General features: G+C 36.4%; 6 protein-coding genes and 2 long non-coding RNA genes across 14 annotated transcripts in view; 5 read left to right on the top strand and 3 right to left on the bottom strand.

The window, feature by feature from the left end:
* Window positions 1–3476, top strand: part of LOC111491805 (aspartate aminotransferase, chloroplastic) — a 3907-nt gene extending 431 nt beyond the window's left edge. The window contains exons 2-11 of one of the 3 annotated variants that reach the window (XM_023140852.1): window positions 138–209; window positions 532–726; window positions 810–848; window positions 935–1024; window positions 1157–1265; window positions 1353–1462; window positions 1602–1745; window positions 1975–2141; window positions 2546–2810; window positions 3059–3476. In XM_023140852.1, the coding sequence (XP_022996620.1) occupies window positions 138–209; window positions 532–726; window positions 810–848; window positions 935–1024; window positions 1157–1265; window positions 1353–1462; window positions 1602–1745; window positions 1975–2141; window positions 2546–2810; window positions 3059–3190 (1323 nt within the window). In that variant the 3' untranslated portion in view covers window positions 3191–3476. Of the gene's footprint in view, window positions 1–134; window positions 210–360; window positions 727–809; window positions 849–934; window positions 1025–1156; window positions 1266–1352; window positions 1463–1601; window positions 1746–1974; window positions 2142–2545; window positions 2811–3058 lie in introns of those variants that run through there. The other 2 variants (XM_023140851.1, XM_023140853.1) reach the window with 2 other exon arrangements.
* Window positions 3477–4172: 696 nt separating this feature from the next.
* Window positions 4173–7604, bottom strand: LOC111491806 (probable receptor-like protein kinase At1g80640). The gene is made up of 10 exons (XM_023140854.1): window positions 7270–7604; window positions 7032–7199; window positions 6687–6943; window positions 6479–6611; window positions 6294–6357; window positions 6000–6096; window positions 5766–5868; window positions 4934–5052; window positions 4754–4843; window positions 4173–4660 (listed from the first exon to the last, which is right to left on the bottom strand). Exons 1-10 carry the CDS (start codon window positions 7409–7411, stop codon window positions 4505–4507), a joined length of 1329 nt encoding a protein of 442 aa, XP_022996622.1. The 5' UTR covers window positions 7412–7604; the 3' UTR covers window positions 4173–4504.
* LOC111491820 lies at window positions 4589–5759 on the top strand. Its single transcript, XR_002719767.1, has 3 exons — window positions 4589–4680; window positions 4810–4872; window positions 5100–5759. It is a non-coding gene; the product is annotated as an uncharacterized LOC111491820 (long non-coding RNA).
* LOC111491819 lies at window positions 5810–7534 on the top strand. Its single transcript, XR_002719766.1, has 3 exons — window positions 5810–5902; window positions 6065–6181; window positions 6516–7534. It is a non-coding gene; the product is annotated as an uncharacterized LOC111491819 (long non-coding RNA).
* A 2237-nt stretch (window positions 7605–9841) lies between the features above and the next one.
* On the top strand, window positions 9842–12611 carry LOC111491811. The gene is made up of 5 exons (XM_023140860.1): window positions 9842–10268; window positions 11140–11202; window positions 11805–11867; window positions 11953–12021; window positions 12125–12611. The coding sequence occupies exons 1-5, from the start codon at window positions 9927–9929 to the stop codon at window positions 12353–12355; spliced, it is 768 nt and encodes a 255-aa protein (XP_022996628.1). The 5' UTR covers window positions 9842–9926; the 3' UTR covers window positions 12356–12611.
* Window positions 12612–15506: 2895 nt separating this feature from the next.
* LOC111491804 (homeobox protein knotted-1-like 3) lies at window positions 15507–19639 on the top strand. 5 transcript variants are annotated; one of them, XM_023140850.1, is made up of 6 exons: window positions 15507–16582; window positions 17340–17460; window positions 18100–18293; window positions 18709–18843; window positions 19060–19196; window positions 19278–19639. In XM_023140850.1, exons 1-6 carry the CDS (start codon window positions 15812–15814, stop codon window positions 19279–19281), a joined length of 1362 nt encoding a protein of 453 aa, XP_022996618.1. In that variant the 5' UTR covers window positions 15507–15811; the 3' UTR covers window positions 19282–19639. The 5 variants fall into 5 exon arrangements, with proteins under 5 accessions (XP_022996618.1, XP_022996613.1, XP_022996616.1 ...); XM_023140845.1 differs by having other exon boundaries at window positions 19267–19639; XM_023140848.1 differs by having other exon boundaries at window positions 15508–16582; window positions 19270–19639.
* A 1140-nt stretch (window positions 19640–20779) lies between these two features.
* On the bottom strand, window positions 20780–21226 carry LOC111492425. Its single transcript, XM_023141764.1, has one exon. It carries the CDS (start codon window positions 21224–21226, stop codon window positions 20780–20782), a length of 447 nt encoding a protein of 148 aa, XP_022997532.1.
* A 2630-nt stretch (window positions 21227–23856) lies between these two features.
* Window positions 23857–24258, bottom strand: LOC111492424. Its single transcript, XM_023141763.1, has one exon. The coding sequence runs from the start codon at window positions 24256–24258 to the stop codon at window positions 23857–23859; it is 402 nt and encodes a 133-aa protein (XP_022997531.1).
* Window positions 24259–25189: the final 931 nt, after the last annotated feature.

The following is a 25189-nucleotide window of genomic DNA, read 5'->3' as shown; positions in this document are numbered from 1 at the left end:
TTTTTTTTTTTTTTTTTTTTTTTTTTTTTTTTTTTTTTTTTTTTTTTTTTTTTTTTTTTTTTCACTTTTTGATACTTGAATGAATGTAGTAGTTTATAACTAATGAGGAACAATTACGCGTTCCGCTCCTTTAGCAGGGGAAGTTGAACCTTGGAAGTAACTGTCTAAGCTTTGATCGGGACAAAAACAATCCATTCGCGAATACGAAGGTATGCTTCGCTCTTCTTTCTCTTTCTATATCAATATTGATTAGTTAACATCTCTTTATTTTATGTTTATATGTGTTCTATCTTGATATGTTATTCGTTCATTAGATCGAGTGTTTATATGTCTTTTTTGCATTCTGTCTTACCTCTGAAGGATATCTGTGCAACCGCTGTTATGATTCATGGGCATATAATGAGGTGTTAGTTGGCCTTATCTCTATATTTTATTGCTTACCCTGGTTGTTGGAGTTAGCGAGGTGTATACTGGAGTTGGGTGCTGGGAAGTGAAAGGCAGATTGATGCAGTACTTTTTTTTGATTTTCAGTCCTTGAGCAGGATATCTATGGTTGCTTCAGTTAATGTCTCTCGGTTTGAGGGGATAACGATGGCACCTCCTGATCCAATTCTTGGAGTTTCTGAGGCTTTCAAAGCAGATACCCACGGAAACAAACTCAACTTGGGAGTTGGTGCATACCGCACTGAAGAGCTGCAACCTTATGTTCTTGATGTTGTGAAGAAGGTTAACATCTATCCCTATCCGATTCTGTAATCGGGTTGGCAGAACCTTCTATTTTATTGAATTTGGCTTCTTTGATTAAACAGGTTGAGAAACATATGCTGGAGAGGGGAGATAACAAAGAGGTACATTGATTGTTCTGCAACTGAATGTTCTTTGAAATTCTTATCTGACTCAAGCATGCTGTAACTAACCTATTTTCAATGTGTAGTATCTCCCAATTGAAGGTCTAGCAGCATTTAATAAGGCGACTGCAGAATTGTTATTTGGAGCTGATAACCCAGTTATCAAGCAACAACGTGTATGTCAAACTTCAGCTTGAAAATACAGTTTCTTTCATAACAATGGATTCTTGTTTTAAAAAAGAATCGATGAGATATTAGTGCTGTGAAGTATGATCCCGTTTGGTTTTATTTCTTCCATATTTTCCTAGGTTGCGACTATCCAAGGTCTGTCAGGGACTGGTTCTCTTAGAGTAGCTGCAACTCTTATAGAACGATACTTTCCTGGTGCAAAAGTCCTAATATCTTCTCCAACTTGGGGTTTGTATTGATTATGTTCACTTTACTACTTATTTGGCTTGGTCCTTGGCAGACTAATTTTTCATTGCCAGGAAATATTCATTTCAGGGAATCATAAAAATATTTTCAATGATGCAAGAGTTCCATGGTCTGAATATCGATATTACGACCCTAAAACAGTTGGTTTGGATTTTGAGGGAATGATGTCTGATATTAAGGTAATTGCCTGGCCGTATAATTTTATCCTTGTGACATATGTCTTGACATGCTAATTCTTAATTTATTCCTAAGTTTTCCTGCTTATTTTATTGATGATTTTCTAGCTCTCTACATTGTCTTTCCACTATCATCTTCCAGGCAGCACCTGAAGGATCTTTTGTTCTGCTTCATGGTTGTGCTCACAACCCAACTGGCATTGACCCAACACCTGAGCAGTGGGAAAAAATTGCTGATGTCATTCAGGAGAAGAACCACATTCCATTTTTCGATGTTGCATATCAGGTATTGACTCTTTGAAAAGAAAAGGCTACCTTAGTATTTGGTTGCAACTTGGAGTTTGGTGCATCAATATGCAGTTATGTTTTGGTGAATTTGATCTTTTTTTTTCGTGCCTTCTTAAATTTTGAGGGGTGGTGCATGCCTGAAAAGTTTAGATCTCCATAATTTCAATACTTCAAAAAGAATTGTTTGAAAGAACCCATTCTAAATAATTTTTTCCTCTGAGTTCTAGGGATTTGCTAGTGGAAGCCTTGATGCAGATGCAGCATCTGTTAGGCTGTTTGCTGCTCGTGGTTTGGAGCTTCTGGTTGCTCAATCATATAGTAAAAATCTTGGACTTTATGCTGAAAGGATTGGGGCTATTAACATTGTCTGCTCATCAGCAGATGCAGCAACAAGGTGCAGCGAGCAAAATTTTATGCACTGTCCTTTCCATGATTTTTTACGTTAATTATCATTCTGTTGCACAAATTGTTCTGGAAATGCATAAGAACCTAACTAGAAGATGATTATAAGATCTGTTTTTTTATATAATATTGTACTAATACACAAAAGAAAATGAAATAGGCGCTTCAACATTCTTCTGCAGGTTCAGAAAAAAACTTGAATAAGAGATGCATTGCTTGCGTAATGTTCAGGGTTAAATCAAATTATTTTTTATTCGTTCAGTTCATTCTGATTAGTCATCTCTTATTTTCATGATGATTAATGTATTGAGTTTTCTTGTTGAATTCTGGAGCTTGGGGAAGTGGTGCATTTGGTTTTATTCCTAGAAGTTCTTAATGGGCACCTTTACATTTTAGGGTCAAGAGCCAGCTGAAGAGGATTGCTCGACCAATGTACTCAAATCCTCCTGTTCATGGGGCTAGAATTGTTGCTAATATTGTTGGAGATCCAGCACTATTTAACGAGTGGAAAGCAGAGATGGAAATGATGGCGGGAAGGATAAAGAATGTTAGACAGAAGCTCTATGATAGTCTCAGTGCAAAAGATAGAAGTGGAAAAGATTGGTCCTTTATACTCGAGCAGATTGGCATGTTCTCATTCACAGGCTTAAGCAAAGTTCAGGTAAGTCTTATAGATTAATCAACGTTTATCTACTGTTCGGAAAAAATGATACAAGGTACTTTCCAGTTTCCTTTTTGATCCAAAATCAGAAATTGGGAAACAATGCTACGCTTCTTGACATGTTCTATCAAAACTGATTCTAATTGTCTATTGCTTTATCTGATTTCTTTTTCATTTTTTTGTCAACAACGCAAATTTTGCTTCGCATTCTCATGACTTGTGACTGTGCAATCTTTATGTTCAAGCAGAGTGATAATATGACGGACAAGTGGCACGTATACATGACAAAGGATGGACGGATATCTTTGGCTGGGTTGTCGTTAGCTAAATGTGAATATCTCGCAGATGCCATCATTGATTCATTCCACAATGTACGGTAAAATAGAATGTGATACGAAATACGATGAAAATATGCTTCAAAGTTTTGTTTTCATGTCTTGTATTCATGAGCGATCAAATAATTAAGGCTTCTTAGCTGAATCTAAGTTTAGCTGAGACATTGATCTAAATTGTGTACTTAAGTGGCTCAGAGAAAGTCAGACTTCGTTCAAGATCAAGTTTGAAGCCATCTGTAATATTTCCCAGTAGTTAAGCTATTGGTATTTTGTTATTTGCATGTTGTTATTTTTCATCAACGGTGGCAGTTCTGATCTTTAGACCATTATACACACTTATCTCTAGATTCCAAGCATCTCCCATCTCTTATAATTGTTCATTAACTTTCATGTATTGATTCTGTCTCATGGAATGTGGTTAGATTAGCCGAATCTGGATTAAGTATTTTGCACTGTGATCATTGAACACTCGAGAAACCCGAGATAAATGAAAAGTAAAGTGACGATAATCTAAGTGGAAGAGTTTTTGTTCAGGAGGTGTTGGGATGTTGGTCGATAACATCAAGCTAAATAGGGATAGAGTATGATGATTGAAAGTAGAGGTATTAAACTCTTCCTCTTCCATTTATGTTAGCTCAATAATTCTAAGTTCTTTGTTTGATTGAGTGATCGTCCCAGGGAAATACTACTAACATGCTATAGATGCAAGATACGAAAGGAAAAATGCCTTTTCTTGTGACCTTTCTTTTGATTTTCATTTAATTAGGTTCTTCAAATTAAGATATATTTTTTATTGATAGGTTATAGAAAATATTTACATAACAGTCCAAGTCTATCGCTAGCAGATATTGTCCTATTTGGACTTTCCCTGTATGTTAGAGAGAGGTTTCCACATCTTCACAAAAATGCTTCTTTCCCTCTCCAACCAATATGAGATCTTATGAGATCTTACAGGTACAAATTCTGGTAATAAACAGTAAGAATTTGCAGCAAGAAATCATCCGGTTCTAGTTAAACCTGTCAAGAGTTATCATTTCAAGAGTCGACTAACTATATTACTTTTTAGAGTGTGCCTCGGTGACCATGTACACAAAATTATACAATACATTTTTATTGTTTCTGTGGAGGATAAAAAAAATATATGCAGTAAGACATTCCACCAGTCCTCACAAGGATTTCAACCAAGCACCAAGAGCAATTGGTGTTCATATCATCATCCATCCCAGCAATCATACTTGCAGAAATAAGAACAAATATGATTGAAAGAATCATATATTTGAGCATTGAAGAACCCTGAAACCAGAGCTGTAGCATATCATGAAACGCTTCTCTTTCTCACTTCTTCCTACCAAGTAATAGCTAAGCTGGAGCCACAGGAGCTGCTGCTTGTGTTGATGATCTGAGAGTCCCTCCAAGCTCAACGGGAACAAGAGGAATAAGAGAGTGCAAAACATCTGTTATTAGGGGACGGTAGCTCGGTTCGGGTTGCACGCACAATACAGCAACAGCAGCAACCTACATCAACCCATAATATGGTATGAACTCTCCAATTACATAAAAAATAGTTACTCCCCAGCCCTCATAGGTCCAATTACAGTATTTACGAACCTGAAATAAATGTTTCTGGTCCATTGTGTTTCTGATCACCGGGTCAATGATTTCAGGCAACTTTGATCTATCAGTGAGCTGAGGCATAGCCTGCAAGAAAATAAAATTACCAATTAAGGGTTTGTAAGATTGAGTAACATGTTGAATATCATTAGTGATTTGGTTAAGCAGGAGCTCTACCCATGTGACTATGGATTGGCATTGAGATGGTGCCAGTTTTTCAACAGGCCTTCTTCCTAAAAGAAGCTCCAAAAGCACCACACCAAATGCGTAAACATCACTCTTATCAGTCAATTTACCTGTAGAAGTAATCATTTTCTTTACCACAAAAACCAAATTTGTGCAGGAAGTAGGTGGCTATGTGGAGCTGAAGCAGCCAACACTGCCACAGTCAAATTACAAACAAGTTGAAAACGAAATCATAGTTAACAAGCTAGGGGAGGGAGATGATGGTAAATCTTCATGAACCAGGTTTTTCTTCACAGTGCTCAACCACTAGCTCTTTTTCTTTCCTCTTTTTTTCTTGTCTATTGCTTTTGGTTGCATGCTGCTGACCCTTATAAAATGAGACTAGATTCCAAGACAGATGGGATGGCCCACTATTATAATCATATCCCTTTATCAATTTTCTTCTGAAAAGAAGGAAAAAAAAAAAAAGACTCTTTTTGAGCTAGCTGTGGCCTCCACCTAGCACTTGATATCAATTACCAACGAGTTTTGGGTTTAGAGATAAAAGCTTAAGCAAATTGAAACATGATAAGACCCTTTTAGTATCTGAAAAGACAAGTTCCATCAACTACATCATCTCACAGACCAGAGTGAAAATTATCTTAAAAGTTACTAAACTAATCAGCCCCAAATTACGTTTTATAACATTAATTATTCCTCTAATTACAGTGATATAACATGTTAATCACATTAACTTTTAACGAATTGTACAATAAACCTTAAATTAATGGAATTTTGAGCATCAAGGGAAAGGCATGAAGAAATGTACTGTAATTTGACATACCATCTAAAAGATACTCTGGAGCAACATAACCCATCGTCCCAGAAAGCTTTATATCGTTCTTGTTTTGTGCTCCAACAATTACAGACAGGCCAAAATCCGAAAGCTGAACCCACAACACAAAAGGAGAAGAATTTCAGGTCCCTCTCTTCGATTTTGTTCTTCTTTTAAGTAATAAATGAAAATAAAAAGCAGTGGATTGGAGTTTTTCAAACTTTGAATGATGAATTATTGTACCTTGGCATTGAAATTTGCATCTAAAAGAATATTGGAGGATTTCAGATCTCTATGTATTACAGCAGGTTTGCAGTGCTCATGCAGATATTCTAATCCTCTGCTCAACAGTTTTCACATTGTCAGAAACACTCACAAGCAGGGAAGCCCAAAACAATGAGAAATTATCAGCCACTCCCAATTTCGTAAGTAAAAGTATCTCCAATTTGTATTCAGATTTTGTGCTAAGAGGCCTTTGATGAATAATTTTCTAGAAGAAGAGATCTTGAGTTTTGTAAAAACAAGAAACAAGCTCACCTAGCTGCATCAAGAGCAATCTTCATGCGCATGTGCCATGTTAATGTCTCTCCATGTGAAGGCCCTAAAAACATTAAACATTTCATTTCAGACAACTCTGAGCAAGTAGGGCATAAATAATCATATAGCCATTAATTAATGAACCAAAAAAGGAAGGTACGAGAGCCTTTGATTCTGTGTTTTACCATGTAACAGTGTCTCCAATGATCCGTTTTCCATCAGCTCGTACACAATAAGCCTTGATTCTCCATGAATGGTGTAACCCAGAAGGCGGATGATGTTCGAGTGCTGAATTTTGCTCAATAGATCAACTTCATTCTGCCAAATTTCAAGGTATGGAGTTCAGTTTTCTTGTTGATTGCTAGAGAATATAAGGAATCAAAGAAACAGAACCTCAAATTCTTTCTCTGCGTCCTTGTCGTTACATTCTAGTTTCTTCACAGCAACAAAAAGGTTTTGTTCTAAACGAGCCTTGTAAACCCTTCCAAATCCACCCTCCCCTAGAATGTTACTTTCCTGGAAAACGTTGGTGGCTTTTTCCAGCACCTCGTAATCAATGAGTGGAACAGATACTTTATTGTGACCCACCATTTTGTTTGAGCTGAATTTTCGCAAAATTGGAGCTAACCCAACCAGACCCTTCTCGGCATCTTCAAATCCAAAAAAAGAAACCCACCCGATGTTATATTGGAGGATATGATCGATTCTAATCGGATAAAAACGGCAGAAGTGAGTTACCTGAGCTCTGAACGTTTTGTTTATGGAAGTTGGGGGAGTTTCTTCTGTAATAAACCCACAAAAACAGTGAAACCACTAAGACTGCACCGAATGAAGCACAAACGATAAGGACAATCGGCATTTTCTTGTGGGCTTCGCTTCTAAGGCTCTCCATTTCCATCGGAATTCCTGGAAACACAAAACAGAGGAAATTTGAAAACCAGCGCAGTGGAGAGGAAGAGATCTGTTAAGTACCCACCTGGAGGGGAAGCAGCCATGGAATCCAAGAATGGAGAAATGGGAGAAGGAAACGGAGAGGCAGCCACCAAAATAGAGAGGAATGGAAGAGGAAGGGAAGGAAGAAGAAGAAGGGCGAGAGGAAGGAGATGAAGAAGCTTCATTGACGCAACTTTATTTTTGTCACGGATTACATGAAAGGTACGAAGAAAGAGAGAGATGGGTGTCGTCTGGTTCTGTGAAAACAAGAAAGAGGTCGTGATTCTGGCTTCTTTTGGGATTGGAAATGGAAATGGAAAGAACTTGTTCTTCTTTCTAAACAACCTTTCTTCTCTCTTCTGCGCAGAAAATGCAAAAAAAAAATGTCACACAGCTGATTGTGGGCTGCATACCAATCATGTGGGAAAGAGCTCTTAAAATCCCATTTCTCTCTCTCTCAAGACGCCATGAACAGTTACAGTGAGGAAGGGGCGAGAGACAATCATCTTGTAGTGGGTAGATGACCAACCCTCCTTTCTAATACATCCCCATTAATATAAGGTTTTTTTTTTTTTTTTTTGGTAAAAAAAAAAGCAAAACTACTAGAGCTTAGTTCAAGATGAACAATATCCTACTATTGTGAAAGGTCGTGATTTCTAATCGCTCACACTCTTAGAGATCCCAAATTTGCTTAAGTAATATCTTTTTTAAGCTGAGTCAAAACGTCAAAACAGACGTTTTGAATCTTTCTTAATTGGGATGAACAAATTTGATGAATAAAATTCATAACTTCAATTTGCAGTTGCTTCTTAAATGAGCTAGTGAGTGACTACAAAATTTTATATGAACTGTTGAAGAAAAAAAAAATGATGTAATTAATAAGCAACACATTAATTCCTAATTCCTAAGAAATTCTATTAGGGTATTGCTTGTTAAAGACTATTCAATTATGAATTAAATGGAAAGAAAATGAAAGAAAAGAACATAAATTTATTAGGGGAGAGAAAAACGCATATTCCTAAAATGACTTTCTCCTCCCGTCCCTATTCATAAGGCTAAGCAAACATCAAAACCTTAGATTCTTGATCAAACAATAAACACTAAGATAGAGTAGGACGAATAGGAATAAAGCTCTTGATGAAATTGAAGCTAGTTTTAATGATTAGCGACTGTCCACCATTGGATCATGAGAGAAATAGTTATTACAAGTCAGCTATTTTATGCTCGATTTATTATTATTATTATTTTTTTTTTATTGAATCTTATTGTTTATTTTGTAATCTAAATCTTGAGTATAAGTTAGGATATTAATGTGACCAACTCCATAATAATGGAAATATGTTTTTCTTGAAATGGTATGCTTTTTATTTAAACTATATATTAAATTAGGAATAGATGGAGAAATTAGACTTCCATGTATTGGAAAACAAGATCCCATCATGTTAGGTATATTATTATCTAAGACATAAAATAAAAATTAGAAAGAAAAAAAAAAAGTGAAGTCAGCTAGCAACGACAAAACATGGAGCTGACTTTATAGGCCTCTATTTTTTAAATAAATAAATATGTCTGCATAGTACATAGTACAAATGGTAACTTTAGGTTTAAAAATTAAAGAAAATAAAAAATGAGTTATATTTTATGAATATTAAGAAATTTATAATAGAGTTGATTCAATTTTCAATTTATCTTAATTTTGATTAAGAAAGATAAGAAAAAATATAATAGTTTTGTTCACCTTTAAAAATTATTTATTTATTTATTTATGTATATATAAATGTAATTGAGGGACCCAAATATAAATAATTAGGAGGAAAAAAGTGGAATGCGTGCGTGACACGCTTTTAATGAACTTTGAAAAAATATTTCAAATTCCAATTTGCAGAAATGGTTTGGAAAAAAGTGAACATGTTTTTTGAAAAACGAGTGCTTTTATTCTCTCTTTCATTCACATCCGCCTTCTCCCAACCGACACACCTTTTTTTTCATTCCTTTCTCCTTCCGACATGTCGTCCCTCCTCTCATCGGCCCATAAAGACTTCCATCAAGCCCAACTTCAAGTCCATTCCCCCCTAATGGCCCATTTACCATATTATTATCACTGCTTTTATTATAATGAATTCCACCATTAATTATTCAATATCTAAAATTCATTTGTTGTCTATTATTAGCATTAAATTCCCCGTGAAAATATATAGTATTGAAATAAAAGAAAAACTTAGGGAAAAAGATTACTCATAGAGAAGTATGCTGACGTGGATATTTTATGTTTGGAAATTTCACCTATTTTACCTATTTTAATGGTTAATTGGTTTAAATTCCAAAAATATTATTGGGCTTCGTGTAGAAGTTCCGACCCGGCCCAAATGAAGCCCATGTTTGGGATGGCAGGAGGTTAGGTGGGCCCGATGTTTTTAAAATAAATAAATAAAAAAAAGAAAAACGGTGGTTCCCGGTAATATGATATCATTAATTAAAAAGAAAAAAGAATAGTGAATATGGGAAAGAGGTGCGGGCCCAATAAAAAGCCCACGAAACGAAAACGAATAACTGGAATCTCTTCGCCACTTCTCCTCCCATTTCCATTTCCATTTCTCCTTTCGCCATTTTCACCTTCTTCAATTCTCTCTCTCTCTCTCTGGGTTTTTGCTTCCCGGAGTTACCCATTTCTCGCCGTCGGTTTTTTCTCCGCCGGTCAAGATGGCGTTGAAAGATGAGTGGTTGAGTGCCGCCATGGCCGATGATAGCGTCGTCGTTGAGTTGCTCGTCCGTCTCAAACAGTCTCAAGCCTCATCCTCGATCAAATCTCCGCTACATGCCGTTATTCCGCCCAGATGGGGTCTCAGGCAACGGCGTTCCAGGATTCTTTCCCCTTCTCTTCGATGCGATGCCATTGCACACAAGAATAAGGACTCCTCCTCCACCAGATGCAGCCCCACCACTCCTCTCTCTTGGAGTGGCGAAACCTCCCCCTCCGCTACCGCCGATGGATTTGAAGAGTCCAGCCATCCATCCGAATTCTCCCAATCCTCCAGATCCAAGGTTATTTCTCGATTCTGCTCTTTTTTCCACTCAATCTTCATTTTCTGTTATTTTTTCCTCCTCTGGTTTTGGATTAGATACAGAACCTTCGATCTCCGCCTTGGCTGTTTCCTTTTCCACCGGAGTTGACGAATTTCTCAGCCGACGCAGAAACGCCGCCGACAAACGAGTATTTCTCTCCTCGTGGCCGACTCTTTGACCCTCACGAGATGAATTCCTCGTATTTTCTCATAGACGCATTTCAACCGAGAAAACCCCCACATCTCCCTTTTGGACGATGACTCCCTTTTCCTCTGTTTTTCGTTCTTAATAGCGTCGTTAAGTCAAGGGTAATCCAAGTTTCAGGACGGAACGGAGCCGGTAAGCACAGGATAGTTGTGGGGAAGGGGATCGGATCGATGATCCGAGAACGGCGTCAGAGCGATAAGTTTGTGCGCGTATGTCCCATGAACAACCCCCCATAACCAGACGGCCTGGAATGGAACCATCGAGAGAGATGGGTTCTTTAGCCATTATTTGATCCTTTGGGTTCTCAGATCTGAAGGTCAATGATCTTCTTTTTCTTCCTTGTTGGCAGTTCTTTTTTAAAACCCATTAAATTGAATAAGAGGCACGCGAAGGGTCACGCGAGCGATGGGAGTAAGATTCTGAAGAAGAAATTGTGGGTTTAGCTAGATTGATGATCCTCCATGTGGGTTTGATGATGTGGCCTTTACTTACTGGTTTGTCAAATTTGAAAAGAAACAATAATAATAAAAGATCCTCTTTTGTTAAAATAATATTCTGAATATAATTGTGGACTTTTGTGTTCTCTCCCTCTGTGGTTTCTGTATAAAGAAACTGATATCTGATGGGTTGTTCTTTTGTGCAGGGCTATGGTTCAAATGAATTCAGCTGTAGCACTGCCATGGCCAAGAGGTTTAAAAGAAGGAAGGTAAAATTCCCATGGTGTGTTCAATGTTAACAATGACTATAGGACCTGAGTCTTTCGAGGGCACTCTTGTAACGTTATTTGTTCGAGTCTTTCTGAAATAGCCAAAGCCCGCCACTCATGTGGTCCTATTTGGGCTTTCTCTTTTGAGTTTTCTCTCAACGTTTTTAAAACACGCCCGCTGGAGAGAGTTTTTACATTCTTATAAACAATGCTTCGTTTGCTTCCCTCTCTAACCAATGTGGGATCTCACACTGAAATTCAAACTCTTGTAACTTCATTTGTTCTTGTCTTTCATTCTAACTCTTGTATGAGTTTTTCCATAACAGCCCAAACCCTCTGGAGATACTGTCATTTTTTGGTTTTTCTTTTTGAGTTTCCGCTCAATGTTTTTAAAACGCTTCTACTAGAGAGAGGTTTTCACACCATTATAAGGAATGCTTTGTTCTCTTCTTCAACCGATGTGGGATCTCACACTTTGATTCAAACTCTTGTAAAGTCATTTGTTCTTGTTCGAGTCTTTCATTCAAACCCTTGTAATGACATTTGTTGGTTGCATGCTAAACTAGGAGTATTTTTCTGAAATATAGCTTAAACTTTTTCAGGCATTGGCTGATCTGAGAGTGGAGGAGTCTGTACTTTTGAAGGAAAGGTTAGATCTTAAAAAGGTGGGTTTGCTGTTCTAACGCCAAGAGGGATCATCATGAGTTGTTTTTTGTGTGTGTAATGAAAGTGGATTGGTTGTTTTAACAGGAGCTGGATAGCCTACATGCGACGTTCAAGGAACAGACAACTAACAACCAGAAGTTGAAGAAAATTAAGGTGATTCTTAAACAGATGAAATTACTGTCTTAAAATGTTATGATGATGCTGTTGCCTCTTCTGAAATGTTATGATGAAATTACTGTCTTAAAATGTTTTTCAGCTCAATCTGAATTCTGATGCATCATCAGATCGTGTTTGGGATGAGTTGAAGCCAGTAGCTTCCAATCAATGGTGCCGAGACGCGGATCCTACACCCGACAACATTCTTCCTGCAACTTCGCCGATACAAACTGTACCTGGATTGCAGGAGACACAGGAGACAAATTCAATGGAAAGTGGTGGTTTCTTTCTACCAGATCTTAATATGATCCCAGCTGAGGATTGTCTCTAAGGCTTTTTCATCAAGCATGAGCTGAATACATGTTTCGGCTGGTCGAGGACGTTACTTCGAGATAAAACGACTTGTCCCGATGCCAAATGAAGACTGATTTGATTTACTGGAGGCTGTTCTTGACATTGAAGTCGATTGATCGACGTTGCTGGTAGAATCCTTCATTGAAATTCATTTCGAAAACGGTAGGATCAAACATGTTTGATTCTTTGTAGGTAAAAAAAGGAAAAGGTAATGAAAACACTAGTTCTATGCTTATTCCATTCTCAGGAAAAGCTATGACCCTTACAGTTTATTAAATTTTTTTAAAAATATATATGTTTGGAAAAGCATTTTAGCAATTTAATAAAAAGTTTATTATTTTCAGTAATGGTATATATATATATATATATATATTTTTTTTTTAAAACTACTTTTTGACTTTTTTATCTAAACTACTTCCTTTTACCTTTTTCTCTCTCTCTCTCTTTTAATCATAATTTCTTTTAGTTTAAAAGAATTTTTTTTTTCTTTTTCTTTTTGTTTAGAAATTTAATTTTCATCTTTTCTAAATAAATATTTGAATTATTAGTCAAATTCTATATAAAAATAAATTTTTTTTTAATTTTCAAACTTAGTCCTACTAAATTTATAAAATACTCCGTAAGAATTAAAAATTAAAAATAAAAATCCATAGATTGGGCCGTGGGAGCTGAGATGGGCCCAAAAGTGGATAAGAAACAAAGGATGGGACCGTCATTAAGTTTGGGAAAGGGAAAACCGAACCGAACCGAACCGAACCAAAAATCTTATCTTAATTTCATTATTTAAAAAAAATATATATATATATATAGTAAGGTATTTAATATAAAGTTGAAAATGAATAATGAAGGAAATTAATATGGTATATCTTTATCATCAAATCTTGTGAAACATGATATCCACTTGATTTGATTTAACCCTCTTGACGTGACACGTTTTTGACAAAATGCATTGTCTATCTTTTCTTTTTTCAAAATTAAATTATCTGCTGTTATGCGCTCATCCTTATTTTATAATCTCCACATTCCTGGCAATCTAATTTTGGTTTAATCTATTTTAATTTAATATATAAAATATCTAACCAAATTAATTTTAACAAAAAAAAAAACATTCCTATCTCAAATCAAACTACTTCTAAATATTGTCGGTTTATGTGTCTCACAATTTTTAAACGCGCCCGTTAAGGAGATGTACCCCTCGTGGTCCAGCATCTTCACTAGCACACTACTCAATGTCTAGCCGATACCATTTGTAACAACCCAAATCAACCGCTAACAGATATTGTCCACTTTAACCCATTACGAATTATCGTTAGCCTCACAATTTTAAAACACGTTGGTTAGGGAGAAGTTTTCACACCCTTATAAAAAATGTTTGGTTCCCCTCTTTGACTAATGTAGGTTCTCATAGGTTTCGTATTACCCAATTACTTATAAAAACATGATATTCTCCTCAATTAACCAATGTGAGACTTCACCTCTAAACAATAGTCAACTGTATCTTCATGCTTGCATTTAGTAAGTACTCGAGCCAAATTACCAATTAATTATATAATTAAAAATATAAATTTTTTAATAATAACATGAAAATGACAAATCATATTTGAAAAATACGTCTATTCTTGTTGATATTTGAAAAGTAGAATGCACAACCCACTTCTTTTCTTTACACCTAAGTTTTGAAAATGAAAGGAGAAAAAAAAAAAAAAAACCCTTAATTTGATTAATTTATTATTATTTAAAAAAAAACAAAATTATAACCCCACTTTTAATTTTGTGATTAATTGATTATTGACCTAAATAAATGTAGACTTGAAATTTAAAAACACAAATTATAGAAAATTAAATTATTATTTTTTTTTTTTAATTTTTTATCCTAATAAAGAAAGAAAACAAAAGAGGCAAATAATTGAAATTCAATGAAAATCCGTAGTGGTAGATGATTGGGTGGGTTGGCCGGTAGTCCACTATTGACTCCACATCCCACAATACCAAAATAATAATAATAATAATAATAAATCACAATATTTCATATTTCCTTATTCTAATTTTAATAATAACTTATAGATATTGATAATACCATAATTACGAAACTTACAATTTCACTTTCCAAAAATATTTAATTTAGGAACTAAGATAAGTTTGATAATGACCCATTCCAAGTTACTTATAAGATCTTAGATGGGTTGAAGAGGAGAACGAAATACTCTGCAATTTTTATAGAGATGAAGGAAATCGTGAGTCTAACAACGATATGTAAAAGGGATAATATCTGCTAGCGATAACATTCACCTATTATAGTTGGTATCAGAGCTAAGCACTGTGTAGTGTGCCAGCAAGGACGCTCTCAAGCAATGATTCCTTATAAGGGTGTGAGAATGTAACCGTTCAAACCCACTGCTACTAGATATTGTCCTCTTTGGACTTATCCTTCGAGCTTCTCCTCAAGTTTCTTAAAACGCATATGTTAAGGAGAGATTTTCACACTCTTATAAAGAATGATTCGTTCCCTTCTCCAATTGATGTGAGATCTCACAATCCACCCCCTCAGGGTCCCAGCGTCTTTGCTGGCACACCTATTGGTGTCTAGCTCTAATACCTTTGAAATGACTAAAGTCTACCGCTAGCACCTATTGTGTCTTCTAGACAGGGGTTTCCACATCCTCTCTTTAACCAACGTGGGCCCAGAATTTGAGGGTTTTGAATCTCTCCCTAGCATATGATAATATCTATTAACGGTAGACTTGAGCTGACTATCACTCACCTCATAACTTTACGTTAAAGACAACGAGGTGATGAACCGGGAAAAAGGGCGAGCATTGGACAAAGAGATTAGTCCTTTGTTTCATGGGGGAGTACCTTTTGTTTTATGATATCAGAGTTTGAACCCAATCGTTGACAATTTTAAAACACTTTAAATCCAACCAATAAAATTCTAACATTTTTGTATTAAAACTAAACTAAGCCGACACCCTTCACTTACTTTTACCTAACAGCTCAATAATTAATTTCCTCTTATTTCTTACAATCATTTATGATTACTTATTTAAATAATAATTTATGAATTATGTTCAATAAAACAAATAATAAATAAATATAATGAATTAAGTAAAAAAAATTGTAAGGTTTATGTGGGCAAATTTTTAGGTGATGCGGATGTTACGTGGCAGTGGCAGTGGCAGAGATAAGAGGATTCCTACCAATCTCCGCCCTTACAAAGCAAGGTGGAACGAAACTGCCTTCTCACAATAAGCAGTTTACCGGGCTGTTTTCATCGTCTGAAAACCGCTTTACCTCTCCTTCTCCGTTCTTAAGGGCACGTTTGTACAGTATATCTCTTCATCTTTCTCTGTCTCCTGCTTCCCCCCACTATGGCTGTATAATTTTTTACTACTTGGAAGTTACGGAATCTGCTTCTTTACCGGCGGTGGTATTTATGGCTTTCCGCAACCAACTCTCTCAGGACCTTCCTCTTCATTATGAGAACCAGTCTCAACCGGAACGGCCGCTTTCTGCTAACACGCTGCGCTCGATTTTATCTGATCAACTGACTGACCACTCTCAGGCCGACGATGGTTCTAAGCCTGAACATCCGCTTCAGAGCACTCCGAATTGGCTGAATAGTGCGCTACTTCGGAATCAAGCACCTCATTCTCACTTCTCTGATGAGACCACGGCGACAGCTGCGGATAACGTTGACACCGACTTCCTTAATCTTCACACGACTGCTGCCAATTCTGCTGTCTCTCACCCGTCGGGTCAATGGCTCTCCCGCGCGATCCTCCATCGCGATCATAGCGATGTTTTAGATGAAGTCGCCGATGCTGCCGATGCTATGATTGGCGCTACCACTTTGTCGCGCGAATCGGATGATTTGAAGAATAACAGCAGCGGCGGGGGTGGGGAGGGTGCGAATAACAGCGACGATGTGGCGGTTGAGAGCGATGGTAATGAAGGTGCGTATGGTGGAGATGCGGTGATGAATTGGCAGAATGCGCGGTTTAAGGCGGAAATTCTGGCGCATCCTCTTTACGAGCAGCTACTCTCTGCTCACGTCGCCTGCCTCCGGATCGCAACGCCAGTGGACCAGTTGCCGAGAGTAGATTCTCAGCTTGCTCGGTCTCAGAATGTGGCGGCGAAATACTCGTCGTTTGGTCACCGTTCTCAGCCCATAGCCGGCAATGGAAAAGAGCTTGATCAGTTCATGGTACGTTTCTTCTTTTTTGATGGATCGTTTCATACAGTGGACGATGGAGGCCGTATTGTTCTCTGCGTTGGAGAAAGTTTATGAAATTGATTCTCTGTCTGCACTTTGTTCGTATTTTCGTTTCTTTATTTTTTCCACTTTGGAGATTCAGTACGTTTTGGACATTCGAGAAGGACATTCTTCTTGGAGAATTTAGTATGTCTAGAGGCATCGTCTTGCCAGGAAAAAGCGCGGTCTGAGTATCAGCCGCTCCCCCACTCTTCTCTTTCGCTTCATTGAGTTATCGACTTTTGCCTTTTGAATCCAATTTGTGGATTACTGCCTTCGAATTATTGATTACCAAATATCTTCTGGTGATTTCAAGCTCTGAGATTGGGCGAATCAGTAACCCCTTCCGATTTCAAGCTCTGCCATCATCATTTTCTAGTAAACTTCAGCACTTTGTACTGTCAAATTCTAGCATTTCCTTCCGTACTGTTCCATGATGTTTATATCTAGTTTCTTGAAGCAATTCACTCATTTTAGTGTTCTTCTTCTGGATCCCATTTCAAATCTCAAACAAGAACATGTTTGGCTTCTCAATGTTCTTACATGATATAATTTATTTCCTGCAAGATATGTGTGTAGCATGGCACTGTCAAAATTGACATGAATAATTTGAGGTGCTGCAGGAATTTATCTGTTGCTACTGGTACATTGCAGATGTTTAGTGCTGACAAATTAATTTCTCACTGTTTTTCATCTATCTATGCTGCAGACGCATTATGTTCTATTACTTTGCTCTTTTAAAGAACAACTCCAGCAACATGTTCGTGTTCATGCCATGGAAGCAGTATACGCCTGCTGGGAAATTGAACAGTCTTTGCAAAGCTTGACAGGTATTTTCAAACAGGAAAGAGAGAATAAAGAATTGAGAAAGTCTATTCAATACTCTTATTGGCTAGTCTATTTAGCTACTTTTGTAAAGATTTATGTGATATCCCACCTCAGTTATCAGTTGAGGAGGAGAACGGAGTATTTTTTTTAAGAGTATGGAGACCTCTCCGTAGCAAATGTATCTTAAAAATTTTGAGGAGAAACTCGAAAGGAAAAGCCCAAAAAAGGCAATATTTGGTATCGGTGGGTTCCAGTTTTTGTAATATTTAATATTTTTTCTGTGTAATGCTTGTACTTTGACGCCTCTATCTAGATGTTTTACAGGTATACGTAAAGACATCTTAACCAGTACTAAGAAGTTCTTTCAATTATGCAAATTGAAAAACTTCACTGCAATATATTCTATGAGACTATAAGCAATATGACTCATAAATTAGACTAGAGGGAAATTGATGGAAGTCAATTTGATTGTTTATGTTAGCATCTGAATTTCTCTATGATTTTGATCCAATTTAGTGTGCCTGTGATCACCTGTGATTCAGTTCGTCTGTGTACACCTAATGACTATTTTTATTTTTATTTGGATCCAATGATTGTTGGTAATAAAAGGTATAATGATTTTTTGCATTTTCCTGTTCTAGGTGTTTCACCAGGTGAAGGTACTGGTGCTACAATGTCTGATGATGACGAAGACCAGACAGATAGCGATGCTAATTTGTTTGATGGAAGTTTTGAGGGTCATGATGCTATGGGATTTGGTCCTCTTATCCCAACAGATAGTGAGAGATCCCTTATGGAAAGGGTGAGGCACGAATTGAAGCATGAACTAAAGAATGTGAGGCCTCTCTCTCTCTCTCTCTCGCTCACTCTCACTTTTTTGTTCCTTTCTCTTTGGTTTAAATCTTATTTTAGTTCGTGAACTTTGATGGTAGTTTTATTTTAGTCCCTAAACTTTCAAAATGTCTTTTTTGGTCCTTCATTGTTTATGAGATGTGTATTAACTGTTAGCCACTTAGGTTAGGACAAACATGGGGTAAGAGAAGAAATTAGATAGAAAAATAACATAATAATGACTAAAATGGTTGTTTTGAAAATGTTTAGAGACGGAAATGAAACAAGTATGAAGGATCAAAATAGACATTGTGAAAGATTATGAACTGAAATATAACAAACACGAGTTTAGGGACCAAAATAGAATCAAAATAGGGCAGCTTAGATTAGACTAACAAAAATGGTAGCTTTGCTTTTAGCAGGGATACAAAGAGAAAATTTTAGATATCAGGGAGGAAATTTTGCGAAAAAGGAGAGCAGGTAAGCTTCCTGGTGGCACCACGTCCGTCTTGAAAGCTTGGTGGCAATCACATTCTAATTGGCCATATCCAACTGTGAGTATGCTGGTTATAGAATTTCTTCCTTTCAATATGTACCATTTGAAAGGATGACCTTTCCGTTTTTAAGCACTCCAAAAGTCATTCCAAAAGGCATTCCCAGAAGAAGCACATGCTCGAGACACTAAATGAGCAATATGTTACTTGCCTTTATGGATTGCTTTTTGACGGTCCTTAAATGGATCCCTAATCTGAAAATAACCCACTTTTTAGGAGGAAGATAAAGCAAAGTTGGTTCAAGAAACTGGGCTGCAACTGAAGCAGATAAACAACTGGTTTATTAACCAGAGGAAGAGGAATTGGCACACAAATCCTTCAACCTCAACAACCTTGAAGACTAAACGCAAAAGGTATAGCTACTGAACGAAATGCTACTCCAAAACTTGTGCCCCTGCCATTGTTCTAACCTGATTTGAAAAGAAGTAATGCAGGTGAGGCAACAGGCAACAATCATCCATAGCTCCTCGAAAGAAAAGAGAAAACAATCGTCTGTTTTGGGGTGAGGCCATTATTTATATGCTGAAAGGAATGTGAATTAGTGAGATGATAAAGAATTTTCTAGGCGAGGAATAGATGTATAGTTTAATAAGCTTTGTATGATTGCTTCCCTTATAGTCATACTACCGATTAAGCTTAGATTCAAGATTGATTTGATTTCAAGTTGTAGTTAGTTATGGTAAAAATATAGCTTTTACAATGCATATCTTCCTACTAAATCTAATTAGCTTCAAAGGCTTAAGCTAATGAAATATGAAATGGGATAATTTTATCACATGAAAAATGTTGGTTTATATTTATTTAGTACGAGCAGTCCATGTGCTCCTCGACTGCAAATTATTGACTAGTTTGTCACCATGTAGTATTTAAATATTATATTGTTATTTAGATTCTCGATTTTGTGTTCGTACTCGGATACCTTCCATCTTGCAGCCCCTCTCCGTCCCAAATTAACCGTATTCTTCTTTGTGCTTTTCTTTTCAAGTTTTTTTATGGGGAAAGAGTTTCACAACGTTATAAAAATGTTTGGTTCCTCTCTCCAACCAAGGTCCCAGCGACCAGTGTGGGATTTCACAATCCACCCTCTTCAGGGCCAACGACCGGAATCCCACAATCCACCCTCTTCGGGGCCAGCAACTGGTGTGGGATCTCACAATCCACTCCTTTCAGGGCCAACGATTGGAATCCACCCCCCTTTGGGGCCAGGGACTGGTGTGGGATCTCACAATCCGCCCCCTTTGTGACCGGGGACCGATGTGGGATCTCATAATCTACCCTTTTGGGACTAGGGATCGGTGTGGGATCTCACAATCTACCCTTTTGGGACTAGGGACTGGTGTGGGATCTCACAATCTACCCTTTTGGGACCAGGGACCGGTGTGGGATTTCACAATCTACTCCATTCGAGCTTCAACATTCTCATTGATACTCTCCAACGTGGGATCTCACATTTTTTACTCAATAATTAACATTCATGTGTAGAGAATTTTTTGCAACCCTGGTAAAATTGTCCGTATCTCAAAAGGTAAACATTCTAATATTCAACTAAGAATGATCACGTGTAATCTAAGCTAACACGCCAGGCTGTAATATTTGTATCATATGAATTATAGCCTTGGCAATAGTTACAATGTGTCATTTTTTGAAATTGTCAAGGGAACTTTTATGGCATTCGAAGAGAACTTAGCATTTACTTTAATCTAAAATCAATGTCATTTTTCCTTCTAAATATTTATTAATTTACCAAATTCATTGAACATTGAATGTATTTCTCGAGAAACGAAGAGAATAAACGCAATCAAATATTTAATTATTTTTCAAAAAACAATAAAAGCAATGTACAAAAAGTATGACATTGGGAAGAAATGAAGAACAGATCGAAAGTATCGAACCCTACACGCATCTCATCACATTTGGCTTGTGTTCATTCCAGTCCCTATCCGATCGGAGAGGCAAACGGCTGCCGGAATCCATGGCGTCCACCTCCACCTTCTTCTTCTCCCATCCCTTCGTCAAAATTCAGAGCGTAACTCCTCGGATCGTACTGAAACCTCACACTCCGTCTCTTGTTAACTATTCCATTAATGAAGCTTCTCCACTTCCGCCCTGCCATAGCTTTTATAATGTCCTTGAATCTCTTCACCTTCTTCATCATCCAACTCTGCTTCACTTCTTCGTTCTCCCGAAGCAGTAGATATCGGCATCGAACACTGCTGCTTCGAGACAGTCTCGATCCGAATCCGAAGAAACATCCACAGGAGGAATACGAAACTCCAACTTCATCAAGATCAAGATCACGATCATTCCCCTCCTCGATCCGATCAGGCGCTCTGATCTCCTCCGATCGCGAGATTTCATCTTCGATAGTCGCAGAAGAAGCCATTCTCGAACAAATCAAGCGATTAAGAGAGAAATAGATGATAAAATTTAATCGCAGCGGCCATTGAAGAAGAAGCAAAGATGCAAATCAAATATAATGTACTCGCCTTTCTCGGATGGAATCAGGGACGAAAGGCTCCAAAAATCTCGAGTGACAGCTCTGCACATCAGGCATTTGAACAGAACCAATGAGCATTCGCCACGCATCCTACGATTTCAGTGCGGGTTTTCTTCCCATCGAACCATAGTGGGGTCCACGTATCATAAACCCCACAGCTATTGATTAGGTGGTCCCTATTGATTGACGGTGTGATTGCCGCAGATAAGCTTTTTGTTCCCCGTCCTTTCGTACGCCGCGATGTAGAGGAAATTTATACTTGTTTTTAAAAACTTTAAATATTACATTTATTCATTGGTTGCAAGCATTTAATAACTATATGAAATTCATAAAATGAAATAATACATTACAAAATAACATGTAAAATACTATATAAAGTATATAGTAATATGGTAGATTATTAATAATATCATAATGTTTCTGGGCCGAATATTTATTATTCGGAAATATTATTGCTTGCGTGTTACCATCCATGCAATAATCCAAATTAAAACCCGTCTTCACGGGACCACTCTCTTGCCATCTATACAAATATTATTGTTTTTTTTTTCTCTTATTTAACAATTTTTAGTTACATATAAAACAAACAAAAAAAAAATTAATTAATTCTTTATTATAATATAGGATGAGATTATATGACTACATTTTCAACGTATTATAATATTATTATATATAAAATATTAAATTTATTAATGATGATTTAGAAGCTTAAAACTCTCGATTACAACTAATCCAAGTGAGCAAATATATATATATAAAAGTTAGGCCTTGGTTAATTAAATTATAAACTTGCCACCGACTTTAACGGTATCTCGTCCAATCATAACTACCGCACATCATCATATTTCTTGCGCTTTAAGAAATTAACCTACTTTTCTTTATATGTTATTTATTTACTTATTTCTCATTTTAATTTATTTAATTAAATTATATGTTTTATACCATGTTATGATCATTGTAACTATTTTACGACAAATTCAATTATTTATAATAATTAAATTTTTTATGTTAAAAAATTTGGTTAAAGTCAAATGAATACTCGATAAAATAAAATAATAAATTTTTGTTAATTAATTTATAAGTAAGAGAAGTTTTTTTTTTTCTTAAGAAAAAAAGATTAGACGTTATAGTTCAACAAGTTAAAAAAAATATTTAAAACGCTTTAATTACTTCGTGAGAATTATTGGAATTGGGACTTTAAAAATATTAGAGTAAAGTTGAAGCTAGATTTGATTTAATTTAGCAGAAAAAGAAAAAAGGAATAATAATAATTAAAAAAAAAAGTGTTTAGAAGGGTGGATATTTTATAGTTTTATATTCAACAAAAAAAAAAAGGGACAACGAATATTGACGTCATTTTTGGCGTCACCACGACATTGACTCTTTTATGCCTGCTTTAATTTGCATCATTTCTTAATCTGAGTAAACTTTGTAAAAATAATATATATTTCATATTTTGAAAATAAAATTATTTCATTTGGTGACGTGTATTTATATTAAAAAAATTACTATATTATATCATAATAATAACATAATTTATAAAGTTAATTAAATAAATGCTAACTTTAGTTTGGAATATGAAAAGAAAATGCAATGGATATTATTATTATTATTATTATTATTCTTTCGGTGCGTAAAAGAATAAAGAAAAAAGATAACTTAAAGTTTGTCAAAACAACGTCATTTTGTTTTTAGACCAAAATGTTTGCTTTTCTAAAAAAGGGAAAGAAAATAAAAAAATTTACTTTATGTTCTTACTCGAAAATAATTTAAAATAAATGATTATTTGAAAAGAATTAGTAAAACAATGACTTAATTCTATATAAATTTGATATTTAATTTTTCAAATCTTTTTAAAAATGGTTCATGTTAGAGATATCCATTAGCAGACAAAATAGTATTTTCAAATTTTTTTTGACAAATATTATGTTCCCACGAGAAAAATCTTATCATCTTTTTAAAAGTATTTATTTTAAAGAATGAACACATTTATATTAAAAATGTAAAAATCATAATAAATTCGGTGTTAGTAAATATTATACGTTTGCCAAAGAGGACGTTGGGTCCCTAAAAGAGGAGTGAATTGTAAGATCCCACAAGAGTTAGATAGAGAACTAAGTATTCTTTATGAGGGTATAGAAATTTGTCCTTAGTAGACGCGCTTTAAAATCATGAGACCAACGACAATACGTAACAGGTCAAAGCAGACAATATTTATTAATTGTGGGTTTAAGTTGTTACGAATGGTGTCAAGGTCAATCACGAGGTGTACCTTCAAGTTGAGTGAATTGTGAGATCTTATATCGATTGAAAAAAGTAATTAAGTATTATTTATAAGGATGTGAAATTAGAGATATATGTTTAAAGCCTTGAGACTTACCATAATAATAACAACAGTTGGATATATATATATAGTATTTACAATTCCATGTGAATGGAACTTTAAGGAGAAATTCCTATGGGCGGGGAAATTTACATCCAAAATCCGCTTAAAATAATAAATGAACTATAATCAATCATTCAACCGAGATTCCATCTTCAGAACCGGCGAATTTCGCCGCGGGAGCACGCTCCTTGATCGGCGGGGGGAATCTTGCCGTAAAATCTCTGAACGGGAACTCATCGTCTTCACGGCAATCGTCGTCAAAATTTAGGGCATAACTGGAGGAATCGTAGGTAAAGTCGACGGAGGCGAGGTACCTTTTCCTCCGGCGAGCGATACGAGCGAGGAGATAGCGGCACCGGGCAAGTATTCCTCTGAATTCGCCGACGGTAGATTTGAACCAGGAACATGGGGATTTCGTGGGCGACTTGGAGGGGGAGTCGAGGAAGTCGTCCTGTTGGAAGCCATGGAAACAGCAGAAGGAGGACTTGAGCTTGCGAGCGAAAGCAGGAGAGTGATGAAAATGAGGCAACATTTTTGGAATCCGACACCGATGATTTTTGTGGGAGTGGGTGAGTGGCCAATATAATGGATGAGGAGGAAAGGGGCAAAAAAGGAAAAGGAAAAAAGTGAGTGGATAAGGATGGGATATTATAGTTTGGAGGCTTACTATAGGCGCCGGAAAAAGCGTGGAAACCGCGGTGTGTGTGTCAAATCCGCGTAGGATCTTTTGGGGAAATGTCGGAATTATCCACGGAGGCTGTCTGAATTCGACTTAATGACTCACCCTATTTGGGCTCTGACTGTGAGCTTCAAAGTTGAGGTCAAATTTGATTTCCTCGCTTACTTTGCTTAGTCAAATAATGTTGGAAAATTGACTTCTTTTTACTTATTTATTTATTCCCCCTCGTTAAAATTGTGGTTATATAAGCACTCGAGACGTTGGAATACCAGCCGCCAATCCAATCCGATCACATGTCTATAATCTATCATGCACTTTGTCACAATCGCACTTTTACAACACTTGTTCAAACCTAGCAAATAAGTCAGATGTGAGAAATTCGGATGTTGCTGACAACGTCAATGTATGTTCAGGTCTTAAGTCACATTTGTGAGAAATATTTTAGAAAACATGATTATAGTGAATGGTCGTGCACCTCCGTTTGACATAACATGAAATGGTAACGAGCTATTTAAGACGAAAGCATGTAAAAGAGGTTTGGAATGAGCATGTGGTCATGGACAACATGTCTTAGATAAGTATGACCGGAACATCCGACATGTGGCCATAGACAACACATCTTTGACTAATATGTCTCACGAAAAGTCAAAAGTCAAAAGAGATTTAATCAATTAGATAGGATTGGGGCCTTAGAACACGGAGGCCCAATGATAACCAAGTGTTAGCCCAACACCTTGGTTGGGTCAAGGCCCAAGAGAATCGATCCAGTCAAACAAAAGGAATA

The sequence above is a fragment of the Cucurbita maxima genome, unplaced genomic scaffold (assembly GCF_002738345.1).
Source record: "Cucurbita maxima cultivar Rimu unplaced genomic scaffold, Cmax_1.0 Cma_Scf00017, whole genome shotgun sequence".
NCBI classification, from domain to species: Eukaryota; Viridiplantae; Streptophyta; class Magnoliopsida; order Cucurbitales; family Cucurbitaceae; genus Cucurbita; species Cucurbita maxima.
Note: the sequence above shows the minus strand (reverse complement) of the source record. Positions and strands in the feature narration are given on the sequence as shown.

Bases quoted from the DNA above. Each gene is read 5' to 3' on its own strand.
- LOC111491806 (XM_023140854.1), bottom strand. From the start codon at position 7,411: ATGAAGCTTCTTCATCTCCTTCCTCTCGCCCTTCTTCTTCTTCCTTCC. The intron at 4,844-4,933 runs GTAGAGCTCCTG...ATTTTCTTGCAG, and splicing joins GCCAATCCATAGTCACATGG to GCTATGCCTCAGCTCACTGA. The intron at 4,661-4,753 runs GTTCGTAAATAC...GGGTTGATGTAG, and splicing joins ACCAGAAACATTTATTTCAG to GTTGCTGCTGTTGCTGTATT.
- LOC111492424 (XM_023141763.1), bottom strand. From the start codon at position 24,258: ATGTTGCCTCATTTTCATCACTCTCCTGCTTTCGCTCGCAAGCTCAAG.
- LOC111492425 (XM_023141764.1), bottom strand. From the start codon at position 21,226: ATGGCTTCTTCTGCGACTATCGAAGATGAAATCTCGCGATCGGAGGAG.
- LOC111491811 (XM_023140860.1), top strand. From the start codon at position 9,927: ATGGCGTTGAAAGATGAGTGGTTGAGTGCCGCCATGGCCGATGATAGC. The intron at 11,203-11,804 runs GTAAAATTCCCA...AAACTTTTTCAG, and splicing joins AGAGGTTTAAAAGAAGGAAG to GCATTGGCTGATCTGAGAGT. The intron at 11,868-11,952 runs GTGGGTTTGCTG...TTGTTTTAACAG, and splicing joins AAAGGTTAGATCTTAAAAAG to GAGCTGGATAGCCTACATGC.
- LOC111491804 (XM_023140845.1), top strand. From the start codon at position 15,812: ATGGCTTTCCGCAACCAACTCTCTCAGGACCTTCCTCTTCATTATGAG. The intron at 18,294-18,708 runs GTGAGGCCTCTC...CTTTGCTTTTAG, and splicing joins TGAAGCATGAACTAAAGAAT to CAGGGATACAAAGAGAAAAT. The intron at 19,197-19,266 runs GTATAGCTACTG...TGATTTGAAAAG, and splicing joins TTGAAGACTAAACGCAAAAG to AAGTAATGCAGGTGAGGCAA.